A 19,466-nucleotide genomic window follows, 5' to 3' on the forward strand; every position below is an offset into this window, starting at 1 on the left:
TCTGGCCGCTGTTACAGGATTACTTCGGAGGATCTTACATTTTTCATCCCAACTCAATTCTTCTGCATTGACAGCAATTCCTTGCTGCATCATGGGCGATTCTTTTATTTCAGACCATCTTAAATCAGCCGAGGAAAATTAACAGAAAAAATAGATATTCCTATTTGTCTTATCATCGCCAAAACACCTTTCTGCGTCTTCTGCCAGAAAGGAGAGCCCCTCTTATCGGCTTTAGAAATGTTATACCTTCGTCACTTTTAAATAGTTGTTTCAAACCGTTACCTCTACAAATCATATCAGATGTTACCCCTTTTCCTGTTCCTGTTTTAGAAAAATCTTTCCTTAAAGATATCTGTACATTAGACATAACCTTCTCCAATTCTGATAGATACTGACAAAAAAATATATACGACGTGTCTCTTCCAAAACGATTTTCAACACTCAACAATCTCAAATTGAAATATCTCGAAGTAGATAATATTATATCTCTTTGATCTGTCAATGTAGTTTTACCGGATGGATAATGACAGGAGAAAGTCTTTGATTCAATGCCTTCCTCTTTTAATACACGTATGAGGTTGTTTCCCTCCGCTGGTGCAATGTAATTTTCTTCATTAAAGTAACAATCTAAAACCTCTTGGTCAATATCTGCTGGTTGTAAACATGTATCTAACTGAAGGCCTCTTAAACTTTCATTCAGATAACTTTCCTCAGCATTGGTATCGGGGTTTTTTTTGTCTGATTTATTTTTTGAATCATTTGCACTATCATTTACTTCATCAAATGATTCATCCTGTTCATTATTGGTATCCATCCACTGACTGTTTAATTCTATATTTGCATACCATTTATTGTGCTTCCGTACATAGTTGATGGCTTTCTCCACATGTTTGATATCCACAAATTCGTACTGAACATAACATTTGTACTCTAATTTCCTCTTTAATTTTACTTTTACTAACAAATTATCGTCCACTGGTCTCGGCAATGTATTCGTTACGACTTTGACATCAGACGGGACCTAAACCACTGGCCCAATTATCCCTGCTTGATTACCTTTTGGCAAGTGTATATAATATATATAATAACCACTGCCACACCTTAAAAGGAGGCTTGCGGGTACAAAACTTTCAGCAAAAAATTAAACATTTGTTTTTTTCATTTCAAATTTTATTTATTACACTATTACTAATTACTTTATGATATGATACAAAAAGATCCCCCAAAAATCGACTCGGTTGGGCCCCAGATGACTTTTAAAATGTTAATACGATTGAAAAAAGCTCAAAATTATCTGCCTTTTAACAAAATTGCCATTTTTTGGCATCAAAATTGAAATATCTTTTTTAACTCGTCGGTGACCTATATTTTGTATTATTGTTTTCAAATAAGCTGTACATAAACCAAATAACAGTAAAATTTAAGCGATTTCTGTAATTTAGTTCTTTTTTTATTTCGATATTACCTCTATTGTTCTTTTTAGTTCAACAGAAAAAAAAATGGACATTAACAAATTTGTATGCGTCTTTCGGAAGTTGATTGTGAGCCTAAATGAACGGTGACCCCATTATTTATTATTAGGCGTGCTTCAGCTGGCCAATAAACAAAGATATGTACTAGTTCAGTGATAATGGACGTCATACAAAACTTCATGAGTGTTTCTCGTTGTTCGTTTTTTATATAGATGAGACCGTTGGTTTTCCCGTTCGAATGGTTTTAAACTAGTAATTTTTGGGGCCCTTTATAGTTTGCTGTTCATTGTGAGCCTAAGCTCTGTGTTGTAGACCGTATCTTGACCTATAATGGTTTACTTTTATAAACTGTGACTTGGATGGAGACTACTTGTCTCATCGGCACTCATACCACATCTTCCTTTATCTATCCATCAAGACCAACAAAGGCTAGAGGCTCCGGCACAAAAATGAGGCGGAGTTAATCATGTTTTGTGAGATCTCAACCCTCCTTTTATACATATAGCCAACTCATATTAAACCAGATGCTCCGCATGGCGCAGCTTTATACGACCGCAGAGGTTGAACCCTGAACGGTTGGGGCAAGTATGGACACAACATTCAAGCTGGATTCAGCTCTAAATTTGGATTGTGATTAAATAGTTGACACAGCATAGGTTTCTGACACAGAATGAATGTGGTCTAATGAACTTAAAATATTTTTTTTGCCTTTGAGCAATTCACTATGCTGTTGAATATTAATCCTCTCAAAAAAAATGTTTGAAGAAATTTTCTTTTTATTTATGAAAAATAAAATTTGAGAAAAATTTAACCCCCCCCCTTTTTTTTCACACCCCCCTTTCCCTTTTTCCAAAACTGATCTCAATTTAAATTTCTAATGGAGTTTGCAACAATAACTACTCATTTAAATACATCATAAAATATTAAAATGTAAAATAAAGTGCTTGTTATCACTGAATGGTGAAGATTGTTTTAATTTATCAGTTGGTAGTAAAAGTGAATATACATTATATATTGTATAAAACAATGATTTAAGTTGATTCAAATACTATTCTGGACAAAGAAAGATAACTCCAATTGAAAATTTCTTGCTATTGCACAATATTGTGTAATTAGATATTTCTTGCTATTGCACCATTCTGTGCAATTGAAAATATTTGCTATTGCACAATACTGTGCAATTGAAGATTTCTTGCTATTGCGCAATACTGTGCAATTGAAAATTTCTTGCTATTGCACAATACTGTGCAATTGAAGATTTCTTGCTTTTGCTGAATACTGTGCAATTGAAAATGTCTTGCTATTGCACAATACTTAATATAATAATTTTGGATCCTGATTTGAAAACTGGGCCAATAATCAAAAATCTAAGTACATTTTTAGATTCAGCATATCAAAGAACCCCAAGGATTCATTTTTTGTTAAAATCAAACTAAGTTTAATTTTGGACCTTTTGGACCTTAATGTAGACCAATTTGAAAACGGGACCAAAAATTAAGAATCTACATTTTGTACATACACAGTTAGATTCGGCATATCAAAGAACCCCAATTATTCAATTTTTGATGAAATCCAACAAAGTTCAATTTTGGACCCTTTGGGCCCCTTATTCCTAAACTGTTGGGACCAAAACTCCCAAAATCACACCCAACCTTCCTTTTATGGTCATAAACCTTGTGTTTAAATTTCATAGATTTCTATTTACTTATACTAAAGTTATGGTGCGAAAACCAAGAAAAATGCTTATTTGGGCCCCTTTTTGGCCCCCAATTCCTACACTGTTGGGACCTCAACTCCCAAAATAAATCCCAACCTTCCTTTTGTGGTCATATACCTTGTGTTTAAATTTCATTTGATATTTATTTACTTATACTAAAGTTTTTGTGCGAAAACCAAGAATAATGCTTATTTGGGCCCTTTTTTTGGCCCCTATTTCCTAAACTGTTGAAACCAAAACTCCCAAAATCAATCCCAACCTTCCTTTTGTGGTCATAAACCTTGTGTTAAAATTTCATAGATTTCTATTCACTTTATAAAGTTAGAGTGCTAAAACTAAAAGTATTTGGACGACGACGACGACGACGACAAAGACGCCAACCTGATACCAATATACGACCAAAAATTTTCAATTTTTGCGGTCGTATTAAAACAAACACACATCATTACCGACAGTAAAACTGAGTTTAAAAGAAGTCTGTGTCCAATGTCAGAATAGGTAACAAATGAAACTTAACAAAATGACAATGATACATAAATTAACAAAGGACTACTAGCAGTTACTGACATGCCAGCTCCAAACCTCAATTAAACTGATTGAAAGATTATGTCTTAATCATATGAATATCAAGTACAATCCCTCCCGTTAGGGGTTGAGAATCATACCATCATAAAATATATGAAAAGAATATAACCTGTATTTGTATGAGCTATGGTGTATATGTATATAGTTGTCTCATTGGCAATAGCCTCTATCGCGATCAATTGCACCACAAGTTTTTGAATAAATGATGCCCCAAAATGGACAATATTTGGGAAAAATAAATCATAATTGTTTCGTTTGTTTTCAAAAAATTCCACTGAGGAACACATTTTCATTGACTATTCCTAAATTTCTTGGTAACATTTCAGTTTCATAATGTATACTAACAACATTTTGTAAAATTGTATAATAAAATCGATAAAAAAATAGATACTATAAATAAACTCATCATAGATAGATAAGTGACCTCTTGTCCTCTCTTCTATTAATCAGAATGAAACTATAACTTGAACTGAAACATTTGTACATTTGTACCAACTCTTATAATTTAAATCATAATAAGCATACTATTCTATGTCGTGAGCTTGTTGTTTAGTAATTGTCGTTTATTGCTGTGGTTCATATCTATTTATCATTTTGGGCCTTTTATAGTTTGCTGTTTTGGTGTGAGCCAAAGGTCCATGTTGAAGAATGTACTATAACCAATAATTGTTAACTTTTAATCAAGTAAGACTTGGATTGAGAGCTGTCTCATTGGCACTCATATTGCATCTTCTGATTTATATATGTACTCAGTTTTATCTTTATTAGATCACAACTTCATGGTGAATTTCTTAAAGACTGAACACACCTTGACAATTCAGGCAGCTTTGTAAATAACTGGTCTGTGTTCGTGTGTATACAGCTTAATTTGAGTAAAACTGTAAAATTATTTACACTTTTAAAAGCATAGATTACCTTAGCCGTATTTGGCACAACTTTTTGGAATTTTGGATCCTTAATGCTCATCAACTTTGTACTTGTTTGGCTTTATAAATATTTTGATATGAGCGTCACTGATGAGTCTTATGTAGACGAAACGCGCGTCTGGCGTTCTAAATTATAATCCTGGTACCTTGATAACCAATTAAAAACCTTTTTAAATTAAAATTATTTACATTCTCATTTCCTGTTTTCTGTTTAAAAGTCTGGCTTCTGTAGTTTGAAATATTTCTTGCCCAAGGAGGGATCCTTACTTTGTAGTGATAGTCCCCTGAAACCTCTTCTTCTGCTTGAGTAAGGTTGTTACTCACTCCAACTTTGCTATGTGATTTGAATTTATATTCATTTTTTTTTCTTTTGTGCAATACACTATGCTGTTTCAAATAGGCCCCTCTGCCCCCCCAATTTTTTTTGTTTGAAATCTTCCCCCTTCGCCCGATTTTTTTAACCTCTATTGGGGCTATTGTGTGAAAACCAAATGTCTTCAAATAACAACAACGATAATGGCGTGAAACCAATATTCAACTGCAAAATAGTTTGTAGTTGTATAAAAAGTGCAGCTAAAAGATGGTCAAGGACATAGACCATAAAGTGCCGCTGCAAGAATAATGCCTTTTTCCCAAATGATGATTGCACTTTCTGTTACATGGTGCATCTAAATATGTATATACCTGTAAATGTAAATGAACTTAAATCATGTAATAAACTGTTATATTTTAATCAAAGTGCTTGAAAGTACTGAATGGTAAAGATTGCTTCAATTTATCAGTGAAAGTAAATTTAAATATTGCATTGGTTGTTGTTGATTTAACAGCTATTCTAGACAAAGGAAGATAACTCCAATGTTTAAAGGTAAGGTTAACAATGACACATTTATCATTTTGGAACAGATATTAGATTCTTGCACCTTGCAAAAGTTATGTATTGAAGAGAAACATTATTTTGTGCCTTGAATATCTGAGCATATATTACATCGACAAATTTCTGGAAATGTTCATGTATAGTATGTATAGAATGTTATTATCAATGCACTCTATTTTATGTATCAAAAAAGTAGTGATCAGCCTTTGAACATTTAGATATCAAGTCAGTCCCATAGGGTTTGGATTACATTTCATACAATCTTTACCTTAAAATGTGTATGTATTCTAATGTGTTGGTAAAAAAATATATAAGTTTTTTTACTATTTTCATATCTTTATATAAAAAAACTAATAGTATAATAGTCTCAGTATAAAATTTACTAGAGAAAAATAAACCAGATGCTCCGCAGGGCGTAGCTTTATACGACCGCAGAGGTTGAACCCTGAACGGTTGGGGCAAGTATGGACACAACATTCAAGCTGGATTGAGCTCTAAATTTGGATTGTGATTAAATAGTTGACACAGCATAGGTTTCTGACACAGAATGAATGTGTTCTAATGAACTTAAAATTTTTGTTTTCTCTTAGAGCAATTCACTATGCTGTTGAATATTAATCCTCTCAAAAAAATGTTTGAAGAAATTTTCTTTTTTATTTATGAAATTTCAAATGAGAAAAATTGAACCCAATTTTTTTAATCACATCCCCCTTTCCCTTATTCCAAAACTAATCTCAATTAAAATTTCTAATGGAGTTTGCAACAATAACTACTCATTTAAATACATCATAAAATATTAAGATGTAAAAAAACTGCTTGTTATCACTGAATGGTAAAGATTATTTTAATTTATCAGTTGGTAGTAAAAAGTGAATATACATTGTATATTGTATATAACAAAGATTTAAGTTGATTCTGGACAAAGAAAGATAACTCCAATTAAAAAAAAATCTTGCTATTGCACAATATTTTGCAATTAGATATTTCTTGCTTACTATTCTGGACAAAGAAAGATAACTCTAATTAAAAAAAATTTTGCTATTTCACAATATTGTGCAATTAGATATTTCTTGCCATTGCGCAATACTGTGCAATTGAAAAGACTTGCTATTGCACAATACTTAATATAATAATTTTAGATCCTGATTTGGACCAACTTGAAAACTGGGCCCATAATCAAAAATCTAAGTACATTTTTGGATTCAGCATATCAAAGAACCCCAAGATTTCAATTTTTGTTAAAATCAGACTAAGTTTAATTTTGGACCCTTTGGACTTTAGTGTAGACCAATTTGAAAACAGGACCAAAAATGAAGAATCTACACACACAGTTAGATTTGGTATATCAAAGAACCCCATTTATTCAATTTTTGATGAAATCAAACAAAGTTTAATTTTGGACCCCGATTTGGACCAACTTGAAAACTGGGCCAATAATCAAGAATCTAAGTACATTTTTAGATTCAGCATATCAAAGAACCTAACCGATTCATTTTTTGTCAAAATCAAACTAAGTTTAATTTTGGACCCTTTGGACCTTAATGTAGACCAATTTGAAAACGGGACCAAAAGTTAAGAATCTACATACACAGTTATGACAGTTAGATTCGGCATATCAAAGAACCCCAATTATTCGATTTTGATGAAATCAAACAAAGTTTAATTTTGGACCCTTTGGGCCCCTTATTATGTTGGGACCAAAACTCCCAAAATCAATACCAACCTTCCTTTTATGGTCATAAACCTTGTGTTTAAATTTCATAGATTTCTATTTACTTATACTAACGTTATGGCGCGAAAACCAAGAAAAATGCTTATTTGGGTCCCTTTTTGGCCCCTAATTCCTAAACTGTTGGGACCTAAACTCCCAAAATCAATACCAACCTTCCTTTTGAAGTCATTAACATTGTGTTTAAATTTCATTGATTTCTATTTACTTATACTAAAGTTATTGTGCGAAAACCAAAAATAATGCTTATTTGGGCCCTTTTTTGGCCCCTAATTCCTAAACTGTTGAAACCAAAACTCCCAAAATCAATCCCAACCGTTCTTTTGTGGTCATAAACCTTGTGTCAAAATTTCATAGATTTCTATTAACTTAAACTTAAGTTATAGTGCGAAAACCAAGAACATGCTTATTTGGGCCCTTTTTGGCCCCTAATTCCTAAAATGTTGGGACCAAAACTCCCAAAATCAATACCAACCTTCCTTTTGTGGTCATAAACCTTGTGTTAAAATTTCATAGATTTCCATTCACTTTTACTAAAGTTAGAGTGCGAAAACTAAAAGTATTCGGACGACGACGACGACGACGACGACGCCAACGTGATAGCAATATACGACGAAAAATTTTTCAAATTTTGCGGTCGTATAAAAATGATCTAAACAAACAAGCAAACAAAACAAAAAAGAACAAAAACAAAGTAGAAATACACAATCACATAGAAGTTTAAAATATAACAGACAGAAATACAAAATATATAAATATGGCAGTAACAAACAAACAAAAAATTGAACCATTTAAAATACCATATACTAATACATGTTTAAACAGTATACAAGCAGATTCTAGACAAGTCAAGATTGAACAAAAATAAATTTCTATCAATACATACATTTGTAAGTGACAATCAACTGAGTTTGGTGAATGTTAATAAAACATTCAATCACTTTCTAATTACTAAAGATATGATTATACAGTTTGAAATTATGTATTATTACAAAGTCTACTTCTATATGGTATGTCCTTTGTGCCAATCGTATCATTCCATCAGGTCCCTTATACTAATTCAGGTCTAAGTGCACTAAGAAGGTCCTTTGTGGTATTTCTTGTACCCCCTTTACCCCAGAATTAAAATCTCTTTCGACCCAAAATGAGGGATACATTTAGCAAACACTAGCAAAAAAAAAAAAAAAAAGGTTTTACCTTGAAATCCCTCAGATTTTACAATATTGCCTCAAAGAATGTAAGAACAAGAGGCTGTCACAACGACAGCAAACCGGATTTATTAATATTTATTTGTGTCCTTGCAATATCACAAGAACCATTACTGATGAATGGTGAAAGTGAAAATCGTCAATATCAAATTTGACCTCCATTTTGTCATCAGTATCAACATCTTAAAATTTGAAAAGCTTAGATTGAATGGTTCATGAGTAAATGCAACAACGTGAATGGAAACGCCATTTCACAATATTTCAAGAACCATAACTCCTGAAAGGTAAAAGTCAAAATCGTCATTATTGAACTTGACCTCTAATTTGCCATCAGTAACAACATATAACCAGGTGCTCCGCAGGGCACAGCTTTATACGACCGCAGAGGTCAAACCCTGAACAGTTGGGGCAAGTATGGACAAAACATTCAAGCGTGATACAGCTCTGAATTTGGATTGTGATCAAATTTTTGACATTACATGGGTTTTTTTTACACAAAACAAATGTCAAGATTTTACAAATCAATTAAAGATTTCTTCTTCAAACTTTTTAAATCTAAAATTAAATAGTTGACACAGCATAGGTTTCTGACACAGAATGAATGTGGTCTAATGAACTTAAAAGTTTTTTTTTGCCTTTGAGCAATTCACTATGCTGTTGAATATTAATCCTCTCAAAAAAATGTTTGAAGAAATTTTCTTTTTATTTATGAAATCTGAAATGAGAAAAATTTAAACCCCCCCCTTTTTTTTCACATCCCCGTTTCCCTTTCTCCAAAACTGATATCAATTCAAATTTCTAATGGAGTTTGCAACAATAACTACTCTTTTAAATACATCATAAAATATTAAAATGTAAAATAAAGTGCTTGTTATCACTGAATGGTAAAGATTGGTTGGTAGTAAAAGTGAATATACATTGTTTATTGTATAAAACAATAAAAAAAACTTCATCAGCAACATTTTATATTGGCAAATTTCCAATGAAGTTATTTACATAAAGTTATTGGCAAATAAAAATAGAAAATGACATCATAGTCATGTCTGGCAAATGTCCAACATACATTATCTAAAAACATTTTAGATAAGATAAGGAAAAAAAGCTTCATCAGCAACATTTTATATTGGCAAATTTCCAATGAAGTTATTTACATAAAGTTATTGGCAAATAAAAATAGTAAATGACATCATAGTCATGTCTGGCAAATTTCCAACATATATTATCAACTACTATTCTATACAAAGAAAGATAACTCCAATTGAAAATTAATTGCTATTGCACAATATTGTGCAATTAGATATTTCTTGCTATTGTGCAATACTGTGCAATTGAAAATTTCTTGCTATTGCACAATACTTGATATGGAATCCTGATTTGGACCAACTTGAAAACTGGGCCCATAATCAAAAATCAAAGTACATATTTAGATAAAGCATATCAAATAAGCCCAAGAATTTAATTTTTGTTAAAATCAAACTTAGTTTAATTTTGGACCCTTTGGACCTTAATGTAGACCAATTTGAAAACTGGACCAAAAATTAAGAATCTACATACACAGTTAGATTTGGCATATCAAAGAACCCATTTATTCAATTTTTGACGAAATCAAACAAAGTTTAATTTTGGACCCCCATTTGGACCAACTTGAAAACTAGGCCAATAATTAAAAATCTAAGTACATTTTTAAATTCAGCATATCAAAGAACCCCAAGGATTCAATTTTTGTTAAAATCAAACGAAGTTTAATTTTGGACCCTTTGGACCTTAATGTAGACCAATTTGAAAACAGGACCAAAAATTAAGAATCTACATACATAGTTAGATTCGGCATATCAAAGAACCCCAATTATTCAATTTTTGATGAAATCACACAAAGTTCAATTTTGGACCCTTTGGGCCCCTTATTCCTAAACTGTTCGGACCAAAACTCCCAAAATCAAACCCAACCTTCCTTTTATGGTCATAAACCTTGTATTTAAATTTCATAGATTTCTATTTACTTATACTAAAGTTATGGTGCAAAAACCAAAAATAATGCTTATTTGGGCCCCTTTTTGGCCCCTAATTCATAAACTGTTGTGACCTCAACTCCAAAAATCAATCCCAACCTTCCTTTTGTGGTCATAAACCTTGTGTTAAAATTTCATTGATTTCTATTTACTTATACTAAAGTTATTGTGCGAAAACCAAGAATAATGCTTATTTGGGCCCTTTTTTGGCCCTTAATTCCTAAACTGTTGGAACCAAAACTCCCAAAATCAATCCCAACCTTCCTTTTGTGGTCATAAACCTTGTGTCAAAATTTCATAGATTTCTATTCACTTAAACTAAAGTTATAGTGCGAAAACCAAGAAAATGCATATTTGGGCCCTTTTTGGCCCCTAATTCCTAAAATGTTGGGACCAAAACTCCCAAAATCAATCCCAACCTTCCTTTTGTGGTCATAAACCTTGTGTTAAAATTTCATTGATTTCTATTCACTTTTACTAAAGTTAGAGTGCGAAAACTAAAAGTATTCGGACGACGACGACGACGCCGACGAAGCCAACGTGATAGCAATATACGACGAAAAATTTTTCAAATTTTGCGGTCGTATAAAAATTTCAAAAGCTTTGGTTGAATGGTTCATGAGAAAATGCACGGACACGACTGGAAACACCATTTTTCAATCTTTCAAGAACCATAACTCCTGAATGGTAAAAGTCAAAATCGTCATTATTGTACTTGACCTCCATTTTGTCATTAGTAACAACATATTAAAATTTGGGAAGCTTAGGTAGAACAGTTCATGTGTAAATGCATGGACACGACTGGAAACTCCATTTTTCAATCTTTCAAGAATCATAACTCCTGAACGGTAAAAGTCAAAATCGCCATTATTGAACTTGACCTCCATTTTGTCATCAGTAACAACATATAAAAATTTGGGAAGCTTAGGTAGAACAGTTCATGCGTAAATGCAGGGATACGACTGGAAACTCCATTTTTCAATCTTTCAAGAACCATAACTCCTGAACGGTAAAAGTCAAAATCGCCATTATTGAACTTGACCTTCATTTAGTTGTCAGTAACAACATATTAAAATTTTAAAAGCTTTGGTTGAACAGTTCATGAGTTAATGCACTGACAACATTTGATTGCCGCCCGCCCGGCGTACATCCCCAAATCAATAACCGACATTTTTGTCACAAAAATCTGGTTAAAAATGCATAAATATGGAGCCATTATATGGAAACCATATGTATACAAGGAAAGGAAAAGACCAACTAGAAAGGATACATAGAAGGGTGGTGCATTTTATAAATAATGACTACAAATCAAGAGATGATGGATGCATCACAAATATGATGCAACATCTAGAGCTATCACCATTTAAAGACTGACAAAAGCAAAAGAGATTATTATTTTTCTATAGGTTGGTTGAGGGTCAGGTGCCACCTTCTGATTACATTATCCTTAATCTAGGAAGAAGCCAAATCAAATCAATAAAATTCTAAGACTGTATTTCATCCAACATTATGAAAGCATATACTAAATTTATGTAAAGTCCTCTTTGCACAATTTTTTTTACATTTATGATAAATCCATTACATAAATCGACAAAAAAATTTTATTCAGTAAAAACTTCCCTTCTAATTAACCCACATGTTTTAATGCTGAAGTTTATCAATTGTAGCCTTAATAAATAGTCAACACAGGAAAGTTGAGCATGATGGGGATATGCTATGTTTTTACTTCATATTAATTTTCCATGCTTATATTTGTTAATTAAAAAATAAGAATTGCTACATGATTTGGTTCTTCCAGAATCAATAAACTCTAACTCTACCATGTTTGTTGACCCAATTAATCATAGTTTTCCAATCAAATTTTCACTGTGCGTTCGCCAAAGTTCAAACAAGAGGTATCATGGTTACAGAAAAGCTATTGTTGAATTATAAGAAGTACATTTCTTAAGATTTGATTAGATATATGATTTTCTCTTAACCCTTTCCTCCATAAATACTAAATAACAAAAATAAAATTATACAATGATATTGAGTTAAGTTCAAATCATCACTGATGAGATAAGTGCACTTTCATCTACAACTTCCACTAATGCACATTACAACTAATAGTATATACCACTTATGCAAAGTAACTTTTTAAAATAGTATACATGTTTAATTCCATACCACTAATGCACATTACAACTAATAGTATATATGTGTATCTCCATACCACTAATGCACAGTAACTTCAATAGTTATATGTTAAACTCCATTTCAGTAACACTCATCATGATCATAGACACTTTCATGTTCTATTCAACTTTTAATTCTTTATTGTGTTGATTTTTCTTATCACATTCTCAATAATTTCATCTTGGTCAACAAACTCTAAAATATGAGGGGCTTGCATTAAAATTCCCAGAGTTCCACCAATGGTTACAATCAGGAAGACATAAAACAAAAGTCGGTCTATAACCAAGGCTACATACCGCCAATCATCTAAAACCTGAAATGAAATCAAATTAAGAAAAGATAACTTTGTAGTATATACATATCAACAAACATCAGATTAGGAGAGATAATACAAAGATTAAATTGGAGATTTTGGTTTGCAATTGAAAAATATACTGCCTTTTCTTTCAAATGACTTATAATGTTAATAATATGTGTATACAAATTTTAGGCATTATTTTCATAGACGACATGAAGTCAAATTAAAGTCTTGAAGAATTTAAACAGGTGAAGACATTAAAGGGTGATAATGCCATGCAAATTAACAGCTATGCCAAGCAGGCATGGGGTAATCATAATCATTAATCGTAATCAGCTGTAATCGATTACATTTTGCAGAGTATTCCTATGTAATCAGTAATCATGCCATTTCTGATTAGAAGTAATTATAATACTATCAATTACATTGCATAAAACAGGTGTAATCATGATTACTAATAGATTACTTAATAATTCATGGAAGCCATAGATTTGTTGGAAATTTACACATGGCCTTGGCCATGATATTCGAATTTTATCCTGCGTGTTAGAGAGGGATAAAATTAACAAATATCACGGCCCAGGCCATGTGTTAATTTCCAACAAATCAATGGCTTCCATGAATTATTTCGATTCTAATAGCACAAATACGGGCATTAAAAAACTGAAGCGAGGGTAAGTATGCCGTGTGTGTCGCTGTTATCTTTTACCCCCTATTAGATAAAGCTAAAAAATTCTAATAAATCTGTAGTTTTCATGGATCATTTTGTGAATAACTGATAGAAAAAAATCTGTTCAATTCTTTTAATGCTCAAACACAACATTTGCCATTTTCAATTTACATGTTTTTCTCGTAAGCTATTGTCAAATCCAAAATTGACATTTCATAACTTAGTTAGGAGTGGCCACGTTGACTTGCTGAAATCAGTAAATATGTGAATAATACAATAGAATAGAGAATGATTCAAAACCTACCTCAAAATTCCATTTGAATACAAAATCATATGAATTTCGATGGTTTACGTAACGGTGAACCTTCAACTCTAGCTTTTTTCATAAGTATGACGTCATGTTTTGAAATGACTTAAATGTGCCAAAAACATTAATAAACTTTCGCGGAATTTTAATTTATTTCAATTTTGTTGTTTTCTCCAAGATCTTGTGCCTTATTTCTTTTTATTTTGCATCGGAATAAGAATAAAAGTTCTTTTGTCTTTTTTTAATTGCAATTTTATTAAAACAAAACAAATCGGCAAAGCGTTTGCAAATAGGTTCTAATACTTGTGGATTTATATGGGAGGTTCATTGTTTTCAACATTCATTTTCATGTTTATCTCTGAGTCTGCGCTAAGTATAGATATATCAAGAATTTTATCAAAGTGTTGTTTAGCGAAAGAAGCACATCATATTAGAATTTAAGATTACATTCATTACTTCAAACCTTAAGATGATGGTTGCCAAGTTTGTTTAAAGGACAAGGTACGATAAGACCTGTTTTTGGCCCCCCTATTTTCTCATTTTCTAAATTTGTTTTGGAAAGCTACTTATCACGTTAAAATATTCCTGGGTCAAGTTGGCGCAGGCACTAAAAAACTAAACAAGAGGCTCTCAAGAGCCTGAATCGCTCACCTTAATTCTTTTGGTTAAATCTCTCATCAATGATTATTTTGGCTTTTCAATTTATTTAAATGTTTTTTGGATCGTCCTATTTTCTTCGAAAGCCAAAAAAAATAATCATTTTCTCCTATGTTCTATTTTAGCCATAGGAGCTATGTTTCTTGACATACAAAGAAATAAAATATAAAATTTATACTAGATACTCTGAAACTCATTTAGCCTAAGTTTGGCTGAAATTGATACAGCAGTTTCAAAGGAGAAGATTTTTTAAAGTAAGTCAACATGATGAACAAATTGTGAAAAAAGTCTTTAAAGGGCAATAACTCCTTAAGGACAAAGGTCAAATTGACTTAATTGAAGATCTTACTTTGCTGAACATTATTGCTGTTTACAGTTTATTTCTATCTATAATTATATTCAAGATAATAAACAAAAACAGCAAAATTTCCTTAAAATTATCAATTCAGGGGCAGCAACCCAACAACAGGTTGTCTGATTCATCTGAAAATTTCAGGGCAGATAGATCTTGACCTGATAAACAATATTACCCAACGTCAGATTTGCTCTAAATGCTTTGGTTTTTAAGTTATAAGCCAAAAACTGCATTTGACCCCTATGTTCTATTTTTAGCAATGGCGACCATGTTTGTTGATAGATCATAACTTCAGATACAATTTACAAACTAGATACCCTAAGGAACATTCATTTAAAGTTTGGAAGTATTTGGCCCAGTAGTTTCAGAGGAGAAGATTTTTGTAAAAGATTACTAAGATTTACGAAAAATGGTTAAAAATTGACAATAAAGGGCAATGACTCCTAAAGGGGTCAACTGACCATTTCCGTCATGTTGACTTATTTGTAAATCTTACTTTGCTGAACATTATTCCTGTTTACAGTTTATCTCTATCTATAATAATATTCAAGATAATAACAAAAAACAGCAAAATTTCTTTAAAATTACCAATTCAGGGGCAGTAACCCAACAACAGGTTGTCTGATTCATCTGAAAATTTCAGGGCAGATAGATCTTGACCTGATAAACAATATTATCCCATGTCAGATTTGCTCTAAATGCTTTGGTTTTTGAGTTATAAGCCAAAAACTGCATTTGACCCCTATGTTCTATTTTTAGCAATGGCGACCATGTTTGTTGATAGATCACAACTTCGGATACAATTTACAAACTAGATACCCTAAGGAACATTCAGTTAAAGTTTGGAAGTATTTGGCCCAGTAGTTTCAGAGGAGAAGATTTTTGTAAAAGATTACTAAGATTTACGAACTAGAGGCTCTAAAGAGCCTGTGTCGCTCACCTTGGTCTATGTGAATATTAAACAAAGGAATCAGATGGATTCATGACAAAATTGAGTTTTGGTGATGGTGATGTGTTTGTACATCTTACTTTACTGAACATTCTTGCTGCTTACAATTATCTCTATCTATAATGAACTTGGCCCAGTAGTTTCAGTTGAAAATGTTAGAAAAATTTACAAATTTTATGAAAATTGCTAAAAATTTACTATAAAGGACAATACCTCCTTAGGGGGTCAATTGACCATTTTGGTCATGTTGACTTATCTAAGGTCTTACTTTGCTGTACATTATGGCTGTTTACAGTTTATCTCTATCTATAATAATATTCAAGATAATAACAAACCAGATGCTCCGCAGGGCGCAGCTTTATACGACCGCAGAGGTTGAACCCTGAACGGTTGGGGCAAGTATGGACACAACATTCAAGCTGGATTCAGCTCTAAATTTGGATTGTGATTAAATAGTTGACACAGCATAGGTTTCTGACACAGAATGAATGTGGTCTAATGAACTTAAAAAAAATATGTTTGCCTTTGAACAATTCACTATGCTGTTGAATATTAATCCTCTCAAAAAAATGTTTGAAGAAATTTTCTTTTTATTTATGAAATCTGAAATGAAAAAAATTGACCCCCCAATTTTTTTTTCACATCCCCCTTTCCCTTATTTCAAAACTGATCTCAATTCAAATTTCTAATGAAGTTTGCAACAATAACTACTCATTTAAATACATCATAAAATATTAAAATGTAAAAAAAGTGCTTGTTATTACTGAATGGTAAAGATTGTTTTAATCTATCAGTTGGTAGTAAAAGTGAATATACATTGTAAATTGTATAAAACAATGATTTAAGTTGATTCAACTACTATTCTGGACAAAGAAAGATAACTCCAATTGAAATCCAATTGGAATTTCTTGCTATTGCACAATATTGTGCAATTAGATATTTCTTGCTATTGTGCAATACTGTGCAATTGAAAATATTTGCTATTGCACAATACTGTGCAATTGAAGATTTCTTGCTATTGCACAATACTGTGCAATTGAAGATTTCTTGCTATTGCTGAATACTGTGCAATTGAAAATTTCTTGATAATGCACAATACTTAATATAATAATTTTGGATCCTGATTTGGACCAACTTGAAAACTGGGCCCATAATCAAAAATCTAAGTACATTTTTAGATTCAGCATATCAAAGAACTCCAAGGATTCAATTTTTGTTAAAATCAAAATTAGTTTAATTTTGGACCCTTTGGACTTTAATGTAGACCAATTTGAAAACGGGACCAAAAATTAAGAATCTACATACACAGTTAGATTTGGCATATCAAAGAACCCCAATTATTCAATTTTTGATGAAATCAAACAAAGTTTAATTTTGGACCCGATTTGGACCAACTTGAAAACTGGGCCAATAATAAAAAATCTAAGTACATTTTTAGATTCAGCATATCAAAGAACCCCAAGGATTCAATTTTTGTTAAAATCAAAATTAGTTTAATTTTGGACCCTTTGGACTTTAATGTAGACCAATTTGAAAACGGGACCAAAAATTAAGAATCTACATACACAGTTAGATTTGGCATATCAAAGAACCCCAATTATTCAATTTTTGATGAAATCAAACAAAGTTTAATTTTGGACCCCGATTTGGACCAACTTGAAAACTGGGCCAATAATAAAAAATCTAAGTACATTTTTAGATTCAGCATATCAAAGAACCCCAAGGATTCAATTTTTGTTAAAATAAAACTAAGTTTAATTTTGGACCCTTTGGACCTTAATGTAGACCAATTTGAAAACGGGACCAAAAATTAAGAATCTACATACACAGTTAGATTCGGCATATCAAAGAACCCCAATTATTCAATTTTTGATGAAATCAAACAAAGTTTAATTCTGGACCCTTTGGGCCCTTTGTTCCTAAACTGTTGGGACCAAAACTCCCAAAATCAATACCAACCTTCCTTTTGTGGTCATAAACATTGTGTTTAAATTTCATTGATTTCTATTTACTTAAACTAAAGTTATTGTGCAAAAACCAAGAATAATGCTTATTTGGGCCCTTTTTTGGCCCCTAATTCCTGAACTGTTGGAACCAAAACTCCCAAAATCAATCCCAACCTTTCTTTTGTGGTCATAAACCTTGTGTCAAAATTTCATAGATTTCTATTAACTTCAACTAAAGTTATAGTGCGAAAACCAAGAAAATGCTTATTTGGGCCCTTTTTGGCCCCTAATTCCTAAACTGTTGGGACCAAAACTCCCAAAATCAATCCCAACCTTCCTTTTGTGGTCATAAACCTTGTGTTAAAATTTCATAGATTTCTATTCACTTTTACTAAAGTTAGAGTGCGAAAACTAAAAGTATTCGGACGACGACGACGACGACGCCAACGTGATAGCAATATACGACGAAAATTTTTTCAAATATTGCGGTCGTATAAAAACAGCAAAATTTCCTTAAAATTACCAATTCAAGGAAAGCAACGTACGTCTATATATCTATATATATATATATCTTTACGTTATCGTGACTGTTAATCACAAGAAAGCCCTTGAAATAAAAATGGAAAAGGTCTCCCTCGATCGATGTCTTTATGCCGAAGACAAACCTTGTGGTATTTTTGTAAAAGAAAACAGTAAGTTGCGGATCCAGAACTTACCCAACAACCAGTTGTCCAATCCATCTGAAAATTTCAGGGCAGATAGATCTTGACCTGATAAACAATTTAATCCCATCAGATTTGCTCTAAATGCTTTGGTTTTGAGTTATAGGCCAAAAACTGCATTTTACGCCTATGTTCTATTTCTAGCCGTGGTGGCCATCTTGGTTGGTTGGCCGGGTCACGCCACACATTTTTAAAACTAGATACCCCAATGATGATTGTGGCCAAGTATGGTTAAATTTGGCCCAGTAGTTTCAGAGGAGAAGATTTTTCTAAAAGATTACTAAGATTTACGAAAAATGGTTAAAAATTGACTATAAAGGGCAATAACTCCTAAAGTGGTCAACTGACCATTTTGGTCATGTTGACTTATTTGTAAATCTTACTTTGCTGAACATTATTGCTGTATACAGTTTATCTCTATCTATAATAATATTCAAGATAATAACCAAAAACAGCAAAATTTCCTTAAAATTACCAATTCAGGGGCAGCAACCTAACAACGGGTTGTCCGATTCATCTGAAAATTTCAGGGCAGATAGATCTAGACCTGATAAACAATTTTATCCCATGTCAGATTTGATCTAAATGCTTTGGTTTTTGAGTTATAAGCCAAAAACTGCATTTTACCCCTATGTTCTATTTTAGCCATGGTGGCCATCTTGGTTGGTTGGCCGGGTCACGCCACACATTTTTTGAACTAGATACCCCAATAATGATTGTGGCCAAGTTTGGTTAAATTTGGCCCAGTAGTTTCAGAGGAGAAGATTTTTGTAAAAGTTAACGACGACGGACGACGGACGCCAAGTGATGAGAAAAGCTCACTTGGCCCTTCGGGCCAGGTGAGCTAAAAATGGTTAAAAATTGACT

General features: G+C 32.3%; 1 protein-coding gene across 1 annotated transcript in view; it reads right to left on the reverse strand.

The window, feature by feature from the left end:
* Positions 1-5,403: 5,403 nt before the first annotated feature.
* LOC143072463 (acetylcholine receptor subunit beta-like 1) overlaps positions 5,404-19,466 on the reverse strand; it is a 35,602-nt gene continuing 21,539 nt past the window's right edge. Inside the window, exon 6 of the mRNA XM_076247385.1 lies at positions 5,404-13,008. Coding sequence (XP_076103500.1) covers positions 12,826-13,008 — 183 coding nt within the window. The 3' untranslated portion in view covers positions 5,404-12,825. The remainder of the gene's footprint in view (positions 13,009-19,466) is intronic.

The sequence above is a fragment of the Mytilus galloprovincialis genome, chromosome 4 (genome assembly GCF_965363235.1).
Source record: "Mytilus galloprovincialis chromosome 4, xbMytGall1.hap1.1, whole genome shotgun sequence".
Classification (NCBI taxonomy): domain Eukaryota; kingdom Metazoa; phylum Mollusca; class Bivalvia; order Mytilida; family Mytilidae; genus Mytilus; species Mytilus galloprovincialis.